The 25,921-nt window shown below is 38.2% G+C and overlaps 1 protein-coding gene across 1 annotated transcript in view; it reads left to right on the top strand.

The window, feature by feature from the left end:
• The first annotated feature begins 828 nt into the window (after positions 1-828).
• MTMR7 (myotubularin related protein 7) overlaps positions 829-25,921 on the top strand; it is a 106,979-nt gene continuing 81,886 nt past the window's right edge. The window contains exon 1 of the mRNA XM_045779301.2: positions 829-921. Within this exon, the coding sequence (XP_045635257.2) occupies positions 898-921 (24 nt within the window). The 5' untranslated portion in view covers positions 829-897. The remainder of the gene's footprint in view (positions 922-25,921) is intronic.

A 25,921-nucleotide genomic window follows, 5' to 3' on the forward strand; every position in this document is an offset into this window, starting at 1 on the left:
AAGGTTGTGCACTTAGGGTTGTAAAAAAAAAAAAAAAAAAAAGGCTGGGGTGGGGGTTAGTGGTGGCATTTCTTCTCTGGCTTTTCCCCGATAGCTTAATGCAAGCAATAGCAACAACTACTCTTAATACAAGTGGAAAAATGATACCTTATAATGGATGTTTCGTATCTTTACCTTCTAGTTCAGTTAGAGCTAAGTGAAGGCGGCAAATGAGCAGCCAACACGGTGCCAAGAGAAGGCATCTTTTCCAACAGTTAAGTGGCAGGTTGGTGTGAGATTTCTGACTTCATAGAACACCTCCTAAGGATCTAACACTGTTGCTATTATTTCCACCCTTATCCCAAATGCTACGCCAGCTGCTCACGTGCTCAAACATACAGACAGAGCCCACTAGGCCGTCCTGGATCTGGAGTGCAAGTGGCAGCCTTTTTCCTGCCCCACCCTGAAGTCCTACCTATGCTGGGACGCTCTGAAGGAAGCCGATCAATGGGCGGTGCGGAGCTGCGCGTACTCCCCAGCAATCCTCCAAGAGGCCACGCCCGACACAAGGCCCCCATTGTGTCTCGGGGAACAGTAGCCTCACAGTATTACGCTGGCTGCCCCTCTTAAAAAGCAGCCAGCGGCTCTTGGTGACCCCAACTAAGACTGGGCCGGGCTGCCGCACGCAGGGAAGGTGGCAGGAGCGCGGAGGCGCGCGCGCTCTAGGGCCGCGCTGGCGCCCCGGGCCCGCACGCCGGCCTCGCGCGGGCGCCGCCGCACCTGGAGGCGGAGCCAAGCCCTGTGGCCCGCCCGCTCCCGGGCGCGAAGCCCCCTCCCCGCGCCCCTCCCGCCGCGCTGCAGACGCGCGCAGGTGCGTGAGGCCGCGGCCGCCCAGGACCTTGCAGAAGTGGGCCCACCATGGAGCACATCCGCACGCCCAAGGTTGGTGGCACGCGTGCGGGCGGAAGAGGGAGAGCAGGAGCTGGAGGAGGGATGCTGAGCGGGCGGGAGGCCCGGCTTCCCTGCGGGGGCTGGCGGGGCCGGCACCGCGAGCGAGGGAGGAGGAGGCAGCGCTCGAGCATCTCTGGGTTCGCTGCGAGGCTGGTCTTTCTCTTGCTGCCTCACAGGCCTAGCTCTGGCTGTTGCTGGATCTAACCTCTTGTCCTTGAGAGTGCGCATTGGACATGAGGGTGAACGGGAGGGAACCCCAATTGTCCGTTGAGTAATAGGGCTGCTGATAAGCTGATAAACGCTCCCTTCTAGTCTGGCACCAGGTTGCTGCCGCTACTTCCCCCTCCCCAGCCCTCCGCCAATTTTCTGTTGGCTGCTCTGAGCAGTTGAAAGAGAAACAAGCCTTCCTGATGACAGGTGCAAGGGAAGGAGTTACGTGCAGGTGAATTAAAGGCGTTCCGGAAGCTTGTTGACTCTAAGGGTTCAGACCTACAGGGCTCACCCTTCAGCTACCCCATCCTCAGGCTATCAGCTGCAATGGACCTTACACAGACGGGATGATCGATATTCGCTGGGGTGAATGTTATTATCAGTCCTTCCATCTTCTTGCCTTTTCCCCCAATTTTCGTTCATTGAGAAGGGTGCAGCTTACAGATGCATTCACTGTTGTGTTTGAAAACAGCACCAGCTTTTGCCGCTCAACAAAAGCGCCTGGTCCCTGGTCATTCCAGAAAAATTACACTGGAATCGTTGACGGCTGCACCAAACTCTCCCACTCATAGTTGCACTAGTAATATAATTTAGAGTGAAAACGATGATCAACATTCCTGTCTGATAAAAACCCTAAACTAGTGAAAGAATATATTTCAAGCCAGTTGGCTATCTCGCCTTGCAACTACCACAGCTCCTTGTGTTTCCAGGACGATCTCACGTTCAAAATCTAGGCCCTTGATAAAGTCAAAGCTGGGTCTGTGTGGTCACAATTTAGGCGGCCCCAGGAATCCCACTCATTTCATGCAAGGGGGGAGGGGTGGGCATCGCTTTGTTATAAGTCCAGTAAGAAGAATTCATTCCTAAATTTTGGAATGGTTCCTAAGTACCTCTTTGTAGAAGCAGCTTTACAATGATCTCATGTCAGGGGAAGAATAAATCTTTTAGTTTGTTAGATAGTGTCAGTTCCAAAAGTAAATTTAAATTGTATTGATTTTGCACTATGGAATTAAATTGTTGCTTTACTATTGGGAAATTGTAAACATAGAAGAAAGTGGCATAAACCACAAGGTAGGTGGCTCAAAGCTTTCAGGATTTAAGTGGTGCTAAATAATTTATTTCAGAATGACAGATTTAACTCATGGACTCCCTTCGTCCTTGCCAAGGGCATCTTTTCTTTGTCATGATGAAGGGGGCCCTTTATAAAAATGATACCTGATGTGAATGTCAACAACAGGAGTGATAGAGTGACATGGCACCATAGAATATGAATTTGGGGAGTAAAGGCCTTTTCTAATCTATGTTCAAACTCTGTACAAAGCCATGTGTGTAAACCTGAGCAGCAGACAATATTCTACTTATTCTCATAATTGGTTTTCATGAACACCCTCTAAGCAGTGTAGTACCTCAAATCAGAAATCTCCTTCTATCAGGAAATGGCAAAAAATGGAGAATCATCTGAAATGTTATTGGATTGAGGGTCATTAACATTTAGGATAACGCAGGTGGAAAAAATTAAATACAGAGATTGGGTGGATCAGATTCATTTATTCATTCATTTCATTTCACAAGCCTTTGAGAACCTTTCATGTGTGAGCATCAGGGAACTCCTTTCCTGGAAGGGGAGGCAGTTTTAAGTCTGGACAGAGATATATACAAGAGACAGTGGGCAGAGGAGAGGATGGATGAGAATGAGCTCAACCGTAAAGGGTGAGGGAAGTCTTCTTAAAGAAGAGTGGAGTCTTGGGGCGCCTGGGTGGCTCAGTCGTTAAACGTTTGCCTTAGGCTCAGGGCGTGATCCCAGCGTTCTGGGATCGAGCCCCACATCGGGCTCCTCCTCTGGGAGCCTGCTTCTTCCTCTCCCACTCCCCCTGCTTGTGTTCCCTCTCTCACTGGCTGTCTCTCTCTCTCTCTCTGTCAAATAAATAAATAAAATCTTAAAAAAAAAAAAAAAGAAGAGTGGAGTCTTAACATGGAAGGAGTCAAGGAGGACCAGGAGCACTTGAAACAGCTGTCATGCAATTGTGTCAATATGATGTATTGTAAGATACCATTACAACCTCAAAGAAGCTGAAACCTTATGAGTGATAAAGATGGAAATGATGAAATGATAGCTTGAGGCTACCTCTTTTCATTTTGCATTTTAAGTGAAAAACTAATTTTCACAGTATAAATGAAAATTAGAACACAGCTACTTACAGAGTACGTGTTGCAAAGTGTATCGTTAGTGATGGTCATATTCATCTTTATTATTTGCTTCCAGTATGCTCTGGGGGAGCTGGATTGGTAGTTGGCTTTAGATTTCATGATTCATGTCTTGGGCTATAAGGATATAAGGATATTCACAAATTTTGTTTTTCTGACCCACTGTGGGTTTGAAGTGATATATGCCATGTAGATAGCAGGTTTTTAAGAGGAAAAGAAATGCACGCATGTATGGGTGTATAATGTAGAGTTGCTTTGCTACTACAATGAAAGTCATTCATTTACTCTTTATAAGCTGCGTGATATCCATCACAGCCTTTGTGTTCTGCTTCAGTCTCTGGAGTGCAATTTAAGGAGACAGATGCACATGAATAATCTGGAATACTTTGCACATATTTCTTTCTGTGTGTGTGTGTGCGTGTTTAACTGAAGCCTTTAACAGAGCATATGTTAAGCAGGGTGTTTCTCTCCCAGAATGGTTCCTTTATAGAAAAATGATGTTCCAAGGACAAGCTAGTTTGCAGTTGGGTCAAAGTGAGGACACCACGCATTACCTGTACTCATCACAGTAATCTGAGTTTTTGCTTCACTGTCTGGATTTATTTTTATTTATTTATTTATTTTTATTTTTTAACCACTCTAAAAGCTTGCTAGTAAGAAAATACCCTGCAAGAAGCTTAGGGATAATTTGGATTCAGTTATATGAAAAGGCTTCAGGACTCCTGGACATAGCTTGAAGTGTTTTGTAGGATTTGGTTTGGTATTGGACTGAAGCTAGTGTGTCTAGGATTCTGGCTAAGTAATGTCTACTTTTTATGCTTTGAGCTTTCTGGAAGAAATTTACATCAGTAAATTTTAGTTGTAAAATAGAGTATGTGATGACCTACCAAATTGAAAAACTGACCTTGAAAATGTCTTCTCTTTCCACCTCATCCCCTTGTCTGAGTCATTACTGGAATAGTCTACTAACTGGTAGCTGTCCTCTTCGCTCTTCTCTAACCCCTTCTCCACAAAGGGAGCCTGGTGACGCTTTTATGGCACAAGTTGATCATGTGACTTGCCTGCTGAATTTCTTAGGTGACTTCCCTTTGTTTTTGTTTTTTTAAGATTTATGTATTTATTTTAGAGAGGTAGTGAGAGGGTGTGAGCACAGGGGTAGGGGGCAGAGGGAGAGGAAGAGAGAGAATCTCAAGCAAACTCTGTGCTGAGCTCGGAGCCCGACACAGGGCTCAATCTCATGGCCCTGAGATCATGACTTGAGCCGAAATCAGGAGTCAGACCCTTAATCGACTGAGCCAACTTCCCTTTGTACTCAGTGTATAAAGTGAGAATGCTCAGAGTGACCCGTAAGTCCTTGTGTAGGCTGACCCCTCTTCGCTTCCCTGCCTCATTCTGCGACAATCGTTCTGTTATTCACTATCCCCTGGTCACAACTAGCCTTTGTCAGTTTCTCAAATGTGAGTTCTTTTCCACTTCAGGACTTCTGCACTGCTGTTCCATCTGGGGGATACTCTTATTCTCACTCTTCACCTGGCTAAAACTCATCTCTCTAGTTGTAGACCAGATAGAATATCCTCAGAGTGGTTATTGCCCAGTTTCTCCTGAGTCAGGCTTGCCCGTTACAGTGTATCACCAAATGTAGTTTTTCACCTTATGCCCCTTGTTACAAGTTGTAGATTTGTTTAAGTGATTGTTTAATGTCAGGCTCCCCTGCTAGACTCAGAGCCCTGTGAAGGTGAGGATCATGTCTTGTTCACCCCTAACACAATTCCCGGCACCAATTAAGCATATAGCAAATAAATTAATAATGGAATAATAGAAGGAGTGAGTGATTCTTGGTTTCGCTATTTGCTTTAGTGATCCACGCCTTGTGCGCTGTACCCATGACTAGGGACAGTATTGTGAATCCTCTAATAGATTGTGTTGAGTACTTGTAGATGTCAGTATTTATCTTACATATATATAAGGATATGTGTTTTGTGATTATATGTAGTTTTAATGAGAATCTAAATACCATGAAATTCACCATTTCAGTTATTTTATACAATTCAGTGTTTGTTAGCGCATTTACGATGTTGTGCAACCATCACCAGTTTCTAATTCAGAGCATTTCATCACCCCCAAAAGAAGCCCAGTGCCTGTTAGTAGTCAATCCTTATCCCCTCATGCCAACCATTAATTTACTTTCGGTCTCTATTAGATTTGCCTATTCTGGACATTTCATATCATAATCTAAGATATGGCCTCTTGTGACTTCTTTCATTTAGCATGATTTTTTCTAGGTTCATCCAGCTCGTAGCATGTAATGATACCTCATTCCCTTTCTGCAGGCTAATATTCCACTATGTGGACATACCACATGCTGTTTATCCATTCATCATTTAATGGGCTTTGAGATGTTCCCACTTTTTGGTTATTATGAATAGTGCTGCTATGAACACTCCTATGCTTGTTTTTGTGTGTGTGTGAAATAAGTTTTTTTAAAAATTGGAGTATAGTTGACTCACAATGTTACCTTAATTTCAGGTGTACAACTTAGTGATTTGACAAGTTTATACTTTATGCTGTCCTCACCACAAGTGTAGCTGCCATCTGTCCCATTACATGGCTATTACACTTCATTGACTGTATTCCTTACGCTCTTTTATTCCCACGATTTACTCATTCCGCAACTGGAGGCCTGTATCTCCCTCACCCCTTCACTCATTTTGCCCAATCCCCCACCCCCTGAAATAAGTTTTTAATTCTCTTAGGTGTATCCCTAGAAGTGGAATTACTGGGTCATATAATGATTCTATGTTACTTTTTTGAGGAAATTATGACATGTATTTTATAACTAAAACCTTTCTTTTCATGTGTTTCCAACAATATAGAATGACTTGTACAGTATACAAAACCTAAATACTTTGGAAACAGTTGTTTAGATGGTGTGAATAGATAGGTTTACATCAAAAGGGAATATGGAATTGTTAAACACTTCAACAATTCCTTAGAAAACCAACCCAGTGAGCATTAAGTTATATTTCTATCATTCCAAATTCAATTCTAATTTGTGACAGTGGCCCTTTTTACATAGTCATAGTGTGCTTTTTCTCTCATACTGAGCATTTGGCCCACTGTTATTTTGTATGTATATTTTATATTCAGAATTCACTCACCTATTTATTGTTTTAATAGTGCATATTTTTCATGTGACTATAGTTTGTATAACCTGTCTCTACTCTTAGGGATTTGGATTTTGAGCCCCTATGAAAATCCCTCGTATAATTTTCTTAATATATATTGCTCAGTGTAGAAAGCCTTAGAGTAGGAACAATCTTATTAGGGTATTACACGGTATCTTTCAGTATTCGAAAGATTCTCATATGGCCCAGTATTTGGACAAATTCTTTATAGTCTCAGCAGAAAGAAAGGATAGAGATGGCAGAAAAGGTCTTGCTGGATATAGAGAAGTTGTTTCCCACAATTATATCTGTTTGTATAAAAGACACTAGTTTATCTTTTAAAGGAATAGAGGCATCCGAACAATTGGTTTTTGGCAGTGAAGATATAGAGGTATTGCAGGCATCTGAGAAGAGAATGATTAGAATCATTTTTTTTTTTTTTTAAATTGAAGTGTAGTTGACATACAGGATTATCAGTTTCAGGAGTATAACATAGTGATTCAACATTTACATAATTACGAAATCACCATGATAAGTGTGGTCACCATCTGTCACCCTACATGGTTACAATATTATTGCCTGTTCCCTATGCTGCACTTTACATCCCTGTGACTTATTTATTTTATAACTGAAAGTTTATACCTCTTAATCTCCTTCACCTACTTTGCCCATCCACCACTCCGCCCCTCTGGCAACCACTCAGTTGTCCTCTGTACTTGTGAGTATGTTTGAGTATGTTTCTACTTTGTTTTGTTTGTTTTTTTAGATTCCACATATAAGTGAAATCATATGGTGTTTGTCTTTCTCTGTCTGACTTACTTCATTTAGCATAATATCATACCTCTAGGTCCATCCATGTAGTTGCAAATGGCAAGACTTAACTCTTTTTTATGACGGAATGATATTCCATTTCATAAATATGCCATATAGTCTTTATCCATTCATCTGTTGAGGACTCTCAGGTTGCTTCCATATCTTGGTCTTTGTAAATAATGCTGCAATATACATCTATCTTTTTGAATTAGCATTTTTGTTTCCGTTGGGTTAATATCCAGTAGTGGAATGGCTGGATCATATGATAATTCTATTTTTAATTTTTTGAGGATCCTCCATACTATTTTCCATAGTGGCTGCATCAATTTTCATTCCCACCAATAGTGCGTGAGGGTTTCCTTTTCTCTACACCCTTGCCAACATTTGTTATTTCTAATCTTTTTGATACTAGCTATTCTGACAGATGTGGGGTGATATCTCAATGTGGTGTTGATTTTCCTTTCCCTGATGATTAGTGATGTAGAGCAACTTTTCCTGTGTCTCTTGGCCACCTGTATGTCTTTTTGGAAAATGTCTGTTCAGGTCCTCTGCCCATTTTTAAAAGGGATTGTTGCGGGGTTTTTTAGAGTCAGATTGTATGAGTTCTTTATATGTTTTGTAAATTAGTTCCTTATCAGATGTATCATTAGCATATATCTTCTTTCATCTAGTAGGTTGTCTTTTTATTTTGTTGATGGTTTCCTTTGTTGTGAAAAAAAGCTTTTCAGTTTGATGTAGTGCTATTTGTTTATTTTTGCTTTTGTTGCCCTTGTCTGTGAAGATAGATCCAAAAAAATATTGCTAAAATTGGATCGGTGTCATTGAGATTACTGCCTACGTTATGTTTTATGAACTTTATGTATATATAAGTCTTTAATCCATATCGAGTTTATTTTAGTATATGATGTAAGAAAGCGGTCCAGTTTCATTCTTTACATGTAGGTGTCCGGTTCCCCAGCACCATTAATTAAAGAGACTGTCTTTCCCCCATTGTGTATTCCTGCCTCCTTTGTTTTAGATTAATTGACCACATAAATGTGGGTTTATTTCTGGGCTCTTGTTCTGTTTCATTGATCTATGTGTCTGTTTTAGTGCCAGTAACATACTGTTTTGAGGACTCTAGGTTTGTAGTATAGTTTGAAATCTGGGAGCTTGATACCTTCAGTTCTGTTCTTTCTCAAGATTGCTCTGGCCATTTGGGATCTTTTGTCGTTTCATACAAATTTTAGGTTTATTTATTCTAGTTCTATGAAATATGCCATTGTTTTTTTGATAGGGATTGCATTGAATCTGTAGATTGCTTTAGGTAGTATGAACATTTTAACAATATTGGTTCTTCCAATCCATGAGCACAGTATATCTTTCCATTTATTTGTGTTGTCTTAATTTCTTTCATCCATGCCTTCTAGCTTTCAGAGTATGTCTTTAACCTCCTTCGTCACGTTTATTTCTAGGTATTTCATTCTTTTTTGATGGAATTGTAAATGGGATTGTTTTCTTAATTATTCTTTCTGATACTTTATTAGTGTATAGATTTGTTAGCAACAAATTTCTGGGTATTAATTTTGTATCCTGCAACCTTACTGAATTTGTTTATTCTAATAGTTTTTTTGTGGGGTTTTTAGAGTTTTCTGTATCATTTTGTTGGCAAATAGTGACAGTTTTACTTCTTCCTTACCAACTTGGATACCTCATTTCTTTTGCTTGTCTGATTACTAGGTCTAGGATTTTCAGTACTATGTTGGATAAAAGTGGTGAGAGTGAGCATCTTTGTCTTGTTCCTGATCTTAGAAGGAAAGCTTTCAGCTTTTTACTGTAGAGTGGGTTTGTCGCATATGATGTTTATTATGCTGGGGTATGTTCCCTCTATACTCACTTTGTTGAGAGTTTTTATCATTTTGTTAATGTAGTGTACACATTGATTGATTTGCACATATTGAACCAACCTTTCAAAAGCCCACTTGACTGTGCTGTATGATCCTTTTAATGTAGTGTTGAATTTGGTTTGGTAATATTTTGTTGAGGACTTTGGTGTTTGGGTTCATCAGGGATATTGGCCTGTAATTTTATTTTTTTTTGTAGTATTTTTGTCTGGTTTTGCTATCAGGGTAATGCTGGCCTCATAGAATGAATTGGAAGTGTTTCTTCCTCTTCTATTTTTTGGGGACTAGTTTGAGAAGTACAGATATTAACGCTCCTTTAATATATGGTAGAATTGACCTGTAAATCCATCTGGATTTTTGTTTATTGGGAGTTTCTTGACCACCTACTCAATTTTATTCTAATACTTGGTCTGTTCAGATTTTCTGTTTCTTCCTAGTTCAGTTTGGAAGATTATGTGTTTCTAGGAATTTATCCGTTTCTTCTAGGTTTATTCATTTTTTTCTAGGTCCAGTTTGTTGGCATATATTTGTTCATAGTAGTCTCTTATAATCCTTTGTATTCTGTGGTGTCAGTTGTACCCTCTCCTCTTTCATTTCTGATTTTATTTATTTGGGCCCTCTCTGTATTATTCTTATTGAATCTGGCTAAAGGTCTTTCAATTTTGTTATCTTTGGACAGAACCAGCTCTTAGTTTTGTTGAACTTTTATATTGTTTTTAAAATCTATATTTCATTTATTTCCCTTCTTATTTTTATTACTTACTTCCTTCTACTAACTTTGGACTTTGTTTGTTCTTTTTATAGTCCATTGGGTGGAAGTTAGGTTGCTTATTTGCGATTTTCCTTCTTTTTTAAGGTAGGCCTGTATTAATTAATGTAAAATTCCCTTTTAGAAATGCTTTTGCTACATCCCATAGAATTTGGACCATTGTTTTTCCATTCTCATTTGTCTCAAGGTATTTTTGGATTTCCTCTTTGATCTTTGTTGACCCATTGGTTGTTTAGTAGCATGTTGTTTAACCTCTATATACTTGTGGGTTTTTTCCTAGTTTTTTTTTATTATAATTAATTTCTTATTTCATATCGTTGTGGTTGGAAAAAATGCTTGATTTGAGTCTTCTTAAATTTATTGAGACTTTTTTTGCGGCCTAACATGTGATCCATTCTGGAGACTGTTACATGTGCTCCTGAAAGGCATCTTCTTCTGTGTTTGAATGGCATGTTTTTTATTTATCTATTAATCCATTTTGTCTGATGTACCATTTAAGGACTCTGTTTCCTTATTGATTTTTCTCTTTGGATGATCTATCCATTGATGTATATGGGGTGTGAAAGTCTGCAATATTATTGTATTGCTATCAGTTTCTCCCTTGATGTCTGTTAGTATTTGCTTTTTATATTTAGGTGGTCTCATGTTGGGTGCATAGATATTTACAACTGTTATATCCTCTTGTTGGAGTGATCTCTTTATCATTTTGGAATGACCTTCTTTGTCTTTTGTTACAGTCTTTGTTTTAAGGTCTGTTTTGTCTGATATAAGTATTGCTACCCCAGGTTTCTTTTCATCACATTTGGATAGAATATCTTTTTCCATCTGTTCACTTTCAGTCTGTGTGTCTTTAGGTCTGAAGTGATTCTCTTGGAGGCAGCAAATGGGTCTTGTTTTTTTTATCCAATCAGCCAGACTGTGTCTTTTGATTGGAGCATTTGGCCCATTTACATTTAAAATAAGTATTGATGGGTATGTATTTATTGCCTTTTTTTAAAAACTATTTTCTGATGGGTTTTATAGTTCTTCTCTGTTCTAGAATCATGTTTGAGCTTCCTCTAAGCCAAGTGCCTGGGTACTCCAAGTTTCATAGTTCTCATGCGCAGAACTCACTGTGTCTCTTTGGCAGTCCATAGTGACCATGGACAGCTCTAATCATTAAGAGGTTTTCTTCATATTTAGTAAAAATATGTTTCACTTTAGTTTTTAGCAGTTAGGTCTAGCTCTGTTCATTGGGATATTGCCCAGTACATCAGGCCTACTTCTAGGAAATGGCCCTTTAAGTATTTCATTTGATGCTGCCATCCCCCTAACGCTTCCCTCCTACCTAAGTAGTTAGCTTAGTGCCACTTATTCCAGCAACCAACTAGTGGCTTCGTTTAAGTCCCTTTACCATCCTAGCTACTTTACTCAGTGAGTTACAAAAATATGATTACTTCAGGTTTTGTTGAAGTGGGAGAGAGTATAATTTAATAACTATTTTTAAATTGTGTGTACCACAGAGCCACATCTCAGTGCCCTTTTTGTGAGCTGACTGTGGAGGAGACCCCTTAAGTTAGCTCCACACGTTGTGCTGTGAAGTCAAGACTGCCCTGCCTTTTCCTTGAATGATAGCGTCTTACCCTCATCTTTGTTGAATACAGTCTCATTGGATTTGGTTTATTGCTTAATCCCTTCTTCTGTCTTTTGATCCTGGTACATTTCTGCTGCCTCTCCCGGTTTGTACCATTGGCATTTTAACAAGCTCACCCCCTGTTACCTCATCCACAATTTCATCCAAGAAAGAAACTAGATTAGGTGGATGTGACTTCCTAGTAACCAAAACTGCTTTGCCCCCATCTCCAAGGATCTCAATCCTGATAGCAGATTAACTTGTTCTTTCAGTTTGGTGCTATCTACCATTTGAGAAACTTGTTCTTCATCACCTCTCCAAAGAGCTTATTGAAGGAAAAAATGAAGTTGTCTGTGATGATGACTGAGTGAATCCACAATGGTTCTGCTGATTGATGGTTTCCTTTTCTAGGTTCATACAAAATTACATTAAAGAAGCAATTTTAGAATCTTGCTTTGAATTAATGTCAAACTTACCAACTTAAAATTACAAAATTCCATGTCCCCCATTTGAAAATAGTGATTTGATTCTCAAGTGTTCTCTGTGATTGAGAGAGATCAATAGACTCATGAAAAGATTCTTTTTCTGTGTCATTCACCACCAGTATATTATTAGCATTAAATGTTATCTCTTCTTTCGATTTTATTTAACAAATAATAATTTTCAGGTTATAGAAGTGTTATTTTTGAATCTATATTAGAATTGATATAGAAATTAGCCACTGTTAATATTTGAATATGTTTCCTTCTGCCATTTTTTTTCTTTGCATGAATGCTCAGCCTTTGTATTTGTTTGTTTAGAAATTACGGGTCACCCAGTTCAATTTTGTAGTATGCTTCCTTTAACTTTACCATATTGTGGTCTTTGAAAACAGGCTTTTAGAGGACTATGTGATGTTTTATAATATAGAAATATCGTTATCACATTAACCATTTCCCCATAAGACTATTACAATAATGTCATGATAAAAATCTTGTTTATTAGTTATTATCTGCATATGTGATTACTCCCTTAGGATAGAATCCTAGATGGAATTACCGTGTCACAGAAGGTGAACAATTGATATATATTGCCAAATGACTTTACAAAAACATTATATCAATTTTTAGAAACCAGGTATAGTGTCCTTCTCACTGTGCCATTGCTTTATTATTTAAAAAATATTTGCTATTGGGTATTATATAAGACTGATGAATCACAGACCTCTACCTCTGAAACCAATAATACATTATATGTTGTTAATTAAAAAAAAATAAAGGCAAAGAAAGCCTAAAAATAAATAAATTAATTAATTAAAAATTTTGCTAACTTAAAGAAGGGGAATGGCACTTCATTCTTTCATTGTATTTTTTTTTTTTACTAGTGATGTTGAAATTTTTTCAAACATGTTTTTTGACATTTTGTTATTTTTCTGTATTATCTACTTATATCTTTTTCCATTTTAATAATTGAAGATTTTATTATGTGGGTGATATATATATACATATGTAAATATATATAAATACATATACATATGTAAATATATATAAATATATATACATATGTAAATATATATTTAAATATATATGTGTATATATTTAATAACAACCTTACCCAGAATTCACATACTATAAAATTAATTCTTTCAAAGTATATAATTCTGTCCTTTTTTGTATATTCACCAACACAATTATCTAATTCCAGAACATGTCATCACTCCAGAAAGAAAGCCATACTTAGCAGTGATCACTCCCATTTCTCCCTCCTGCTTACCCGTCAAGCACTAATGCACTTTCTGTCTCTCTGTATTTGCGTTTTCTGGACATTTCGTATAAATTGAGTCATGCAACATGTGGCTTGCGTTTTTCACTTAGCAAAATGTTTTCAGGGTTCATCCAAATTGTAGCATATATCAGTACTTCATTACTTTCTATCCATTCTATGGATATACTAGATTTTGTTTATCCATTCATCAATTGATGGATATTTGTCTTGTTCCCATTATTGGGCTATTGTGAATAATGCTCCTATGAACTTTTGCATACCAGTTTTCGTGTGGGCATATGGTTTTCTTTCTCCTAGGTGGAATCTCACTTCTCTAAGAGTGAAATTGTTGAATCCTATGGAACCCTAGGTTTCACATTTTGAGGAACTGCCCAACTTTTCTGAAGTGGTTGTACCGTTTCAAAGTTCTACCAACAATGTATGAGGGTTCTAGTTTTTCCATATCCTTGTCAGCATATGTTACTGTCTTTTTTCTTTTATTCATCTTAGTGGGTATGAAGTGGTATTTATCATGGTTTTGATTTGCATCTCCTTGATGACAAATTTATGTTGTGCATCTTTTCATGCACTTGGTGACCATTGGTTTTATCTTCTTTGGAGAACCATCTGTTCAAATCCTTCGATCATTTTTAAATTGCATTATTTGTCTTTTTATGTATTTACTTATTTAGTTGCAAAAAAAGTTCTTTTTATATTCTGGATACAGGTCCCTAACTAGATATATGACTTGCAAATGTCTCCTCAAAAGATTTTTAATTCTGATGAAGTCTAACATATACATTTTTTTCTTTTATCACTTGTACCTTAGGTGTCAGTCATATCTATGTATATTTTTGAAATGCCTTTTTTTTCTGTTTATAAAAGTATATCGCAGAAAATTTAGTTCAAAAGAGTAAAAAGAAAATAAAAATCGTGAGTATCTCAACACCCAGGAAAGTGCTGTTAACTCTGTATAGATTATCAGCCCTTTCTTTACATATAAATAGAAAAGTAATATAAAAAATTAAGTTCATTTTCTTTGTGTGTGTATATAATTTTAGGGAATGAGAACTGTTTTTTTTACATGTCAATATATTATCACTGTTTTTCTCAGTTTAGTAAACATTCTTCTGAAACGTGATCATAACTATAGCATCTCACATTGGATACATCATAAAATTATCTCGTGTTGGGAGGAGATTCTCTGTGGCTTTTAAATGTTTCTGCACTTTTGCTCTGAACTACCTTCTCAAGGATGATTTTATTGCAAATAGCCTTGGAAGATACAAATAGTTTCTCCCTCAGGGGCAAAGGGAAAATTTGTTTGCGGGTCCAAGATAATAAACATGTTTTCCTTGGAGGCAGATGTTGGTTAGGGTTGCTGGCATACCTCCTATGAGGCTGACTTTTCTTAAACTCTAAGCTCTGAGTTTGTTCATCTGTGACACAGATCTGCTCTATGTGCAGCCATCATCCAGGCTGCTCCATCTTGCCCCTAAGACTTGGAGTTAGGGTGGGGGCATGGGGAGCTGATGGAAATGAGGCTTATGCTTCTAGGTGTGCAATGAGTAATAAAGTCCTTTGTTTCTGACCCAGAAGTCTAATGTTTTCTGTCAGCATCCATGAAACTGTGGGAGGTTAACTTATATGTTACAAGTAGGTAAACATCTCAGGCACTTCATAGTTTTTGACAATTCATCTCCTAGTATTGAATACTTAATTTGTCTTCATTTTTGTTCCTATAATAAAGAACTGTGATAAACATCAGTGTATTTAAATTTTTGTGCAAGCCCTGCTGCGTCAGATTAAATTTCTAAAGTATATTGTCAGGTTCTTTTTCTATAGATTTTTATTTATTTATTTTTAATTTTTATTATTGAAGTATGATTGACATACAATGTTATATTAGTTTCATGTGTACAACATAGTGATTTAACAATTCTATACATTATTCAATGCTCACCATTATAAGTCACTATCTGTCACCATACATGTTAGTACGGTATTATTGATTGTATTCCGTATGCTGCACTTTTCATCCCGGTAATTTATTCATTTTATAACTGGAAGTTTATAATTCTTAATCCTCTTCACCTGTTTTGCCTATCCCTCCACTCCCTCATCTATTGCAACCACCACTTTGTTCTCTGTATTTGAGTCCGTTTCTATTCTTTTGTTTATTTCTTTTGTTTTTTAGATTCCACATGTAAGTGAAATCTTATGGTATTTGTATTTGTGTCTGACTTATTTCATTTAGCATAATACCTCCTAGGTCCATTCATGTCATTTTAAATCGTAAGATTTCATTCTTCTTTATGACTGAGTAATATTCCATCGTGTGTGTGTGTGTGTGTGTGTGTGTGTGTGTGTATGCACACCACATCTCCTTTCTCCATTTATCTATTGCCGGATACTTGGGTTGCTTCCATATCTTACCCATTGTAAATAACGCTGCAGTGAACATAGGGATGCATACATCTCTTCAAATTAGTGTATTCATTTTCTTTGGGTAAATACCCAAGAGTGGAATTATCAGATCATATGATATTTCTGTTTTTAATTTCTTGAGAAACTTTCATACTATTATCCACTGAGGTTACACTAATTTACATTCCTACCAACAGTGTACAAGAGTTCGTTTTTCTCATTCTTATCAACACTTGTTATTTCTTATCTTTTTGATGCTAGCTTTTCTGACTGGTGTGAAGTGATATTTCATTGTGGTGTTGATTTGCATTTCTCTGCTGATGAATGATGCTGAGAATCTTCTTGTTTGTCAGTTTGCTATCTGTATGTCTTCTTTAGAAAAATGTCAATTAAGGTTCTTTGCCCATTTTTAAGTCAGATAATTTGCTTTATTGGTGTTGAGTTGTGTAATTTCTTTATGTAATTTGGATATTAACTTTTTATTGGACATATTATTTGCAAATATATTCTATTCAGTAGGTTGCCTTTTTGTTTTGTTAATGGATTCCTTTATTGGGCAGATGCTTTTTACTTTGGAATGGTCCCAGTAGTTTATTTTTGCTTTTGTTTTACTTGCCTGACAAGACATACCCATATATCCATAAATATGTTGGTAAGGCCGATGTCTAAGAGATTACTGCCTATGTTATCTTATTGTAGTTTTATGGTTTCAGGTCTCACGCTTACCTCTTTAATCCATTTTGAGTTTATTTTTGAGTACGGTGTAGGAAAGTGGTCCAGTTTCCCTAGCACTATTTATTGGAGAGACTCTTTTCCCCATCGTGTGTTCTTGTCTCCTTTGTCATAGATTAACTGACCATATAAGAATGGGTTTATTTCTTTTTTTTATAATAATTTTTTATTATATTAGTCACCATACAGTATATCCTTAGTTTTTGATGTAATGTTCCATGATTCATTATTTGCGTATAACACCCAGTGCACCATGCAATATGTGCCCTCCTTAATACCCATCACCGGCCTATCCCAGTCCCCCAAACCCCCCCCCCCCCCCGAAGCCCTCAGTTTGTTTCCCAGAGTCCATAGTCTCTCATGGTTCATATATATTTTATAAAGACCTCAAATCTTTTTGAAAGTAATCTGATGAAATAAATTCAGTCAATAGATATACACTCGGGAAAATTTTCTCATAACACCTATGTTTGTATGTTTGATCATAGTCCCCTCTGGATTCCATTGTTTTTAAGAACTATTTAATGTTGAGTAGTCTATTATATATCATGTACATAAATAATATATTTACTTTCAATAGTTTAATCTTTCTTCTTTACTGACTTCACCAATAACCCATCAACATGGACTATAAACAAATACATTTCTTATCATGAGAGGTGTGTAATATTTAAAGGTATGCTGGATGATTCTTTTGTAATATGCAAGATCCTGCTTTGCTTCATTTTCTTTGGTTCATATATTTACCTCTGTTTTCAACAAACAAGTACATTTATAACTTATAAAACAACAAAAAAGCAGCTCAATTAAAAAATGAGTGAAGGTCTTGCATATACATTTCTCCAAAGAAGATAGACAAATGACCAACAAGCACATGAAAAGATGCCTAACATCACTAGCTGTTAGGGAAATGCACATCAAAACCATGATGAGATACTTCATACCCATGAGGATGGCCATTGTAAAAGTAATGAAAATAGCAAGTGTTGGCAAGGTTGTGGAGAAATTGGAACCTTTGGACATTGTTGGCGGGAATGCAAAATGGCGCAGCTGCTGTGCAAAACAGGTTGGCGGTTCCTCAAAAAGTTAAGCATAGAGTTATTGTATCACCCATCAATTCCACTTTTAGCTACACACCTAAAAGAATTAAAAATGGGAAAACAGATATTTGTATGCCCATGTTCATCACTGCATTATTCACAATAGCCAAAGGGTGGAGACGATCCACGTGTTCCGTGAGAGAAGAATGGGTGAACAAACTGTGGTGTATACATAGAGTGGAATATTATTCAGCCATAAAAAGAATGAAGTTCTGATACATAGTACAGAATGGATGAACTCTTAAGACATTTTGCTGAGTGAAAGAAGGCAGACAAAAAAAAGGACAAATATTGCATAATTTCACTTATATGAGGCATCTAGAATGAAAAAATTCTTAGAGACGGAAGTAGAATAAAAGTTATCAGGGGCTGGGGGTAAGGGAAGTGAGAATTACTGCTTAATAGTTATAGTTTCAGGAGATGAAAACATATGGAAATGGTTATATACTAAGAATGTACTTAATACCACTGAATGGCACACTTAAAAAGTGGTTAAAATGGTAGATTTTATATTGTATGTATTTTGACACAATAAAGAAAAAAGCCAGCAAATACATTGCTTGGCACATACCATATGCTCAATAAGTTTTTATTAACTGAGTGGATTTGTTGAAGGAAGGAAGGAAAGAAGGATGGAAGGGAAGGAAGGAATTCCTGCTATCCTTAATTGGGCAAATGTACATCAACTATTAGCCTGATAGTGGGAGACAGTGTGGCTCTGAAGCCAGGTGCCCACAGTTTAAATTCTGATTCTGCCACTTACTTATGGATACATCTTTTTTTTTTTTTTACTTTTGGCATAATTTTAAAGATGAGAAATAATTTGCATACTATAAAATTCACTCTTTTAAAATGTGCAGTTCATTGCGTTTTGTTGCCTTTTGTGGAATCATCATTACTAGCTAATTTCACAACATTTTCACCACCCACAAGAGGAACTTCATACCTGTTAGCAGCCAGTCCCCACGTATCTCTGCCCACACTCCTGGCAACCACAAATCTACTTTCTATCTCTATATGTTTACCTGTTCTGGATGTTCTGTATAAATGGAGTATGTGGTCCATTGTGACTGGCTTTGGTCACTTCATTTGCAAGTTTCATCTATATCGTAGCATATATTAGTACTACATTCCTTTTTGGAGCTGGATAATATTCTGTTGTATGGGTACACCCAACACCCATATTTGTTTATGCATTCATCAGTTGATAGATACTGGGTTGTTTCCACATTTTGTTTTTTTTGTGAATAAAGCTACTATGAACACTTATGTACAAGTCTTTTTGTGTGAACATATGTTTTCAGTTCTCTTGAGTATATACCCAGGATTGAAATATTGGGGTCATATGGTAACTATTATGTTTAACCTTTTGAGAAACTAAAATTGTTTTCCAAAGCGGCTGCCCCATTTTATAGGCCCAACAGCAATGTATGAGGGTTCTGATTTCTCTATATTCTGGCCAACACTTGTTATTGTCTGTCTTTCTGATTTTAACTATCCTAATGGGTACGAAGTGATACCTCATTGTGATGCGTTTTCATTTCCCTGATGGTAAGTGATGTTGAACACCTTTTTATGTGCGTATGGGCTATTTGTATATCTTCTTTGGAGAAATATCTATTCAAACCCTTTGCTTATTTTTTAAGCACGTTTTCGTTTTTTTAAAGCGGTTTTAAGTTCACAGCAGTATTGAGCAAAAAGTATAGAGATGTCCCATATACCTCCTGCCCTGATACATACGTGTTTTTCCCCATTATCAACATCTGCATCAGAGTGGTACATTTGTTACTAATGATGAATCCATGCTGACACATCATTAGCACTGAGTCCATAGTTTACATTAGGGTTCATTCTTGCTGTTGTACATTTTATGGGTTTGAACACATTTATAATGACATATATCCATCATTATAGTATCATATAGAATGGTTTCATTGCCCTAAAAATCCTATGTGTTCCACCTGTTCATCCCTCTTTCTCCTCCCTGTCCCCACCTCGGAACCTCTGGCAACTACTGATCTTTTTAGTGTCTCCAGAGTTTTGCCTCTTTCCAGAGTATCATATAGTTGGAATCCTATGTTATGTAGGTTTTTCAGATCGGCTTCTTTCACTTTGTAATACACATTCAGGTTTTCTCCATATCTTTTCATTGTTTGATAGCTCATTTCTTTTTAATGCTAAATACTATTCCTTTGTCTGGATGTACCACATTAATCCATTCACCTACTGAAGGACATCTTAGTTGCTCCCCAGTTTTGGTAATTGTGAATAAAGCTGCTGTAAGCATCCTGTAACATGTTTTTGTAGGGACATGAGTTTTCAGCTCCTTTGGGTAAATACCAAAGAGTGCATTGCTGGATTGTATGGCAAGATGATGTTTCGTTTTGTAAGAATCACCAAACTGTTTTCCAAAGTGGCTGTACCAATTTACAGTCCCATCAGCAACGAATGAGAGTTTCTGCAGCTCCACATCCTCATCAGCTCTTGGTGTTGTCAGAGTTTTGGATTTTGGTCATTCTGATCTCATTGCTGTTTTAATTTGCAATTCCCTGATGATATATGAGGACCATCTTTCCATGTGCTTATTTGCCATCAGTGTGCCTTTGGTGAGGTGTCTGTTAAAGTCTTTGGCCCTTTTTTTAACCAGGTTGTTTTGTTTGTTTTTGTTTTTGTTTTTTAATGAGAAATGTCTTTTGCAAATATTTTCTCCCAATCTGTGGCTTTGCTTTTCACTTTCTTGGCAGTGTCTTTCACAAAGAAGTTTTTAATTTTAATTAAGTCTAGCTTATCAGTTCTTTTTAAATAGATAATACCTTTGGTGTTGTATTTAAAAAGTCATTTCCAAATCTTAGATCATTGAGATTTTCTTCTATGTTATGATCCAAGCCTTTTGTTTATTTTAAATTGATTATCTTTTTATTGTTGAGTTGTAAGTCTTTATATATTCTGGATTCTAGACCTTTATACATTCTAGATACCAGATCCTAGTTAGATACATGAGTTGCAAATGTTTGCTTCTGTTCTGTGGGTTGTTTTCCTCACTTTCTTATTCTTTGAAGCTCAAACAAATCTAATTTTGATGAATAGAAGTTTGTCTATTTTTCTTTGGTTGTTTGTACTTTAAGTGCCTTATCTAAGAAACCATTGCCAAATCCAAGGTTACAAAGATTTACACTGTTCAGGTCTTTGATCCATTTTGAATTAATTTGGTGTGAATTAGAGGTCTAAATTCATTGTTTTCATGTGGAATTGCAGTTGTCCCAGCACCACTTATCAAAAAGCCTTTTCTTTCTTTTTTTTTTTTTTTAAAGATTTTATTTATTTATGTGACAGAGAGACAGCCAGTGAGAGAGGGAACACAGCAGGGGAGAGGGAGAGGGAGAAGCAGGCTCCCAGCCGAGGAGCCTGATGTGGGACTTGATCCCGAAACGCCAGGATCACGCCCAGAGCCGAAGGCAGACGCTTAACAACTGCGCTACCCAGGCGCCCCCAAAAAGCCTTTTCTTAATTGTCTTGGCACCCTTGTGGAAAATCAGTTCACTAGCGAGTTGATTTGGCATAGACCATAGATGCCTGGGTTTCTTACTGGACTCTCAGCTGTATTCCTCTGATCTTCATGTCCATCCTTACCTTGTACATACAGTCTTGATTATTGTAGTAGATATGTGATTTTGATGAGTCACCTGAGGTCTCTCTGAGCCTTGATGTCCTCATCTGTAACTAGTTAGGAGACCCAACCGGAGAATACATTTAAAGCACATAATAACTTGGCATTAAGCACATTATAGCTGCTTTTGTTATTTTTGTTATCATCTTTATTGCACAAAGAGGTGGCCACAGGTTTGTATGCTGAAAGAACTTCTATGAAATTTGATCAGAGAAAACATTTTGTTAATCCAAACATTTTATTTGACTTACTCATTCACTTCCCCGCTATACAATGGGTGACATTGTTTCCTCTGAAGGCACTCTACAAAGACTGCCTTCCCATAACCCTACTCTACCCCATACCCATACTTGAGAGCATATTTTTTTATAAAAACATTAATTTATCAAACATGGATGAAAGTGGATCAGCATGAATTTTGGGAAAGGTGTCCATTTTTGTTTAGGAAGCCTTTGCGGTGGCCGGTGTTCCTCAAAAAAGCCTCAGCGACATCACCCGGGATTGCTGAGGGAGATGGGTTGGAGTGCATGTGTGCAGAGAGACACACTTTGATTTTTTTGTGGATGAAAGTAACATGGTAACATTAAAGTTTTCAAAAGGGATATAATGGAGGCATTATATACCTTAAAACTTTGGAAACCTTGTGAGGAATGACAGACATGAAACTGTAACGTTGTATATGTGTCTGCTTTATTTAGCTCTTAGTAGATTTCAGTATTTGTCCTTGAACTGTCATCATTAACTGATTCTATTTGGTTATCACTTCTGTCCTATCCCCACCAGAAAAACAGTGTCTGGAATGTTTGTTTTCACAGAGCAGATGTACATATATTTTCTCATCCTTATTTAAAGCTTATTTTTATTGGCTTTTCTATTCTGAACAGGACAAGCTGTGAAATATGCATGAAATTAAACCATTTGACCAAACACTCAGGATTCCATGACTTTGTCCTGTGTGATGGTTCAGTTTTGTATTCTTATGTTGCACTCAGAATGAGTTCAAGCAGCTCATTTTGTACCGTATTTCTTAGGCCAGGAACAGTCTAAACTTTTTTTTTAGTGCCCTTTCCCCTGGTGGACAGCTAAGTTGAAGCCTTTGGGAGTAAAAGTACTTCCCAGGACATAAACCCAACCCTTCCTCCCACAGCCATTTAAAATAGTTTAAAAATAACCCCCACTTAAAGTTTTGTGGCAGGCTATGACAACTTTATAAAAATTGTGTGTTTACTTTTCTCCACTGCTTATCACAGATTCCCGGAGGAATAAATTTATTGCCAATCTATGAAAGAAAATGTCATCCCCTAGGGCATGTAGCAACCTATAAGTTAGTTAGAATATTCCAGGTGTACTTACACAGTAGACTTACGTGTTGAAGTGAACTCTTCAGCCAGTTTGGAGAGTGGAGGTTGGAGAAAGGGATTCTGCCTTCTTGAGCTAAGTGGGTCGATTCAGAGACCCCGTTCGTGCATTTAATCATTCATGTGTACCGTCATCAAATATTTCTTGAGTGCTTCCTGGATTCCAGGTACTGTTTTAGGCTCCAGAGATCCAGTGTTGAACTAGAAAGACAGGGTCCCTAGTTTCGTGGAACTTATATTGTAGGAAAGAATTAAATTGAAAACTATTGCCATATTCTTTAAACACATGTGTATAATCATATAATCACTGTAAGCCAAGACCTTAGAAGATCTTCCATTTTTTAGATTTTCCAAATCCTGTTACCCTTCCCCTGGGAACCCCCTGGTGGTTTCCCACCCCAGTCAGAGTGAAAGCCAGAATCCCCACATTGTCCCGGAAGGTGCCACAGATCACCCTGGCCACTGGGGCCCCTCCTCTCCTGCTCCTCACCCCTCACCGACGCTGGTCCAGATGTCAACTCCTTGTAGACCCTTGAGCATGTCCAAGCTGTTCCACTTCAGGGCCTTAACTTGGGTTCATTTTGCCTGGAATGCTCTTTCTTCAGATTTCCTTATGGCCGGCTCTCTTACTTTGGTTCTCTACTGAAATGTCCAATTATTTGATTCGAGGGGACTTTCCTGCTGTTGCTGATGCCTCTCTACACCCACCTGCTTGTCCTGTTTGACCCCCTTCCCTAGCATCTTCTGGCATGCATGTGTGTATTTGTTTTACTTATTGCCTGCTCCCTGCCCGCCCATTCCCGAGCTGAATGCAAGCTCCCTGTGCACAGTGCCTAAGTCTTGTTCCTGCTCTATCCCCAGTGCCCAGAGCACTCTGTGCCTGGCGGAGAGGAGAGCTGCACGATAAATCGTCATTGAATGGATGAATCCAGGGAATGGCTTAAGGTGATCTTGTGTCCAAGTTTCCCTACTTTTCTTTCTTTTTTTTTTTTCCAAGTGTATTTTCTTTTTTTTTAAATAATTTTTATTTTGTTATATTAGTCACCATACAGTACATCCCCGGTTTTTGATGCAATGTTCCATGATTCATTATTTGCATATAACACCCAGTGCACCTGCAACATGTGCCCTCCTTAATACCCATTACCAGCCTATCCCAATCCCCCATCCCCTCCCCTCTGAAGCCCTCAGTTTGTTTCCCAGAGTCCATAGTCTCTCATGGTTCATTCCCCCTTCTGTTTACCCCCCTTCATTCTTCCCTTCCTTCTCCTACCGATCTTCCTATTTCTTATGTTCCATAAATGAGTGAAACCATATGATAATTGTCTTTCTCTGCTTGACTTATTTCACTTAGCATAATCTCCTCCAGTCCCGTCCATGTTGCTGCAAATGTTGGGTAATCGTTCTGATGGCTGAGTAATATTCCATTGTATATATGGACCACATCTTCTTAATCCATTCATCTGTTGAAGGGCATCTCGGCTCCTTCCTTTCAACAGCCTTGTTCCTTCCCATTTTTATTCTTATTTGTGTACACAATTATGCTACTATTTTGTTAATTCAAAATAACTTTATGAGAAAATAGAAGAATGGCTTCCAGTAAAAATGTTGTATCTGGACTTGGTATCAACCTCCAGATTTTAGTTTTGCAAGGAAAATCAGGCTTTAAAGTTAACATTGTAACCAGAACTATAGTCCCAAGGATTTTCACAAAGCATGTTATAAATGACAGCATGAAAAAAAACTGTGTTGCACAGTGACTGGAGGCTCAGCTCCGTGGTGTACCCGCAAACTGGCAGGACACTGGTGTCTTGATTCGTCTCAGCTCGATAAGGAAGGATGTTATGAAGACCTATGCATATACAGCACTCACATAAGGAGCTTGTGACCTAAAGCAGAGGTAAACTAACTTTCTTGAAACTTCTCGGATTCAGATATATATCTGCCCCGTGTGAAGACTAGTGGACTTAAAAAAATTCTCAAATCTACTTTGATGGTGTAGCTTTTATTTTTATCTGTGGGCTTGGGTTCACAGTAGCTTTTAGAGACTGATTTCTCATCGACGGCTGCATACCGTATCCCAGCTATGGAAAAAGGTAAAAAGTCTTGTTCTGAGTTAGTTACATGGCACATGTGAAAGTTTTCCCTTTCACAAATGAGGTTGGTTCTTTTTTTTAATCTCTGTTTCTTGTTTTGTACTTGCAACATCTTCCATGCTTGAAGATTTCTTATCTTCTTCTCAGAACATTCAAATTCAGTAATAAAGCATTCCTTGTTAATCTTACCAGATTCTACCTACAAGCCCTCACATACTTTGTTTTTATGATAATGTTAATTTTAATTCACTGGAAAATATGTTAGTACATACCTGTGCTGGGAATCAGGATAGAAAGGTGAAAAGGGCGCAGTGCTTGCCCTCGGGTCGTACAATCGCAGATTGTGACGTTGCTCTGAAATCACTTCTGTGGTCTCTATTTTGGGAAACCAGTAAGCCACAGACTGTGCCTCCTTCTCTTTTCCCACAGTAAGTGTGGACCTAGCGTTGTTCATGGCGCTGCAGAGGATAGAGGAAATGAAAGAATCCATGCTTTCCTTGACGAGATACATTCTCAGAAACAATGCAGGTGGTCCAGTGAAAATAGCAGGCAGCACAGGGTAAATGCGAAATAAATAGCAATGACCAGAGGGGTCCCAGCAATCCAAAGGGTAGAGAACGGTCATGTGGAGTGGAGTGGTCAAGGAAAGGTGGGGTTCCGGAGGGGTCTTGGGTGTCCAGCTAGAGGGGCTATGCTATGCTGGCTGAGTGGGTCCTCACTGTCCTCGGTAGCCTCAGCTCATTGTGATAGGACAGCAGTGCACCCTTTTTTCCTGGGCCCAGAAGAGGCCACCACATCTTTGTGTCTGCAAGGCATTCTGCTTTATCTTTATTTCCCAGAATGACAGTGTTGGCCTTCAGAGGGCCATGCTGTAGGAGGAGAAGGAAAAAATATGGTGTGGATTATGGGTCTGTCCTCGGGGGCTGGGAGCCCTGGGTGAGGCATGGGAATGTGTAAATGAGCTGGAACCTGGCCTTGCCCTGGGTTGACGGCTGTACCCCTCTGTCCTTTGGCCAGAAGATGGTGGGCGGGGTGTATACGACTTGGTTCTCTCCATGACCGGCTGTCTCCTCTCCTTTGACCAGCATTAAGTTCCAACTGGCACAACTTGCCCTTGGAAAAATGTTTTCCCATAGAGCTATATAAGTAGATGGTCTGTGCTTTGCTAATAGTGCCTTTGTCAAAAAGATGTCAACTTCAGAAGGATTTTAG

The sequence above is a fragment of the Ursus americanus genome, chromosome 27, assembly GCF_024610735.1.
Source record: "Ursus americanus isolate L20-20 chromosome 27, mUrsAme1.1.p, whole genome shotgun sequence".
Lineage (NCBI taxonomy): Eukaryota > Metazoa > Chordata > Mammalia > Carnivora > Ursidae > Ursus > Ursus americanus.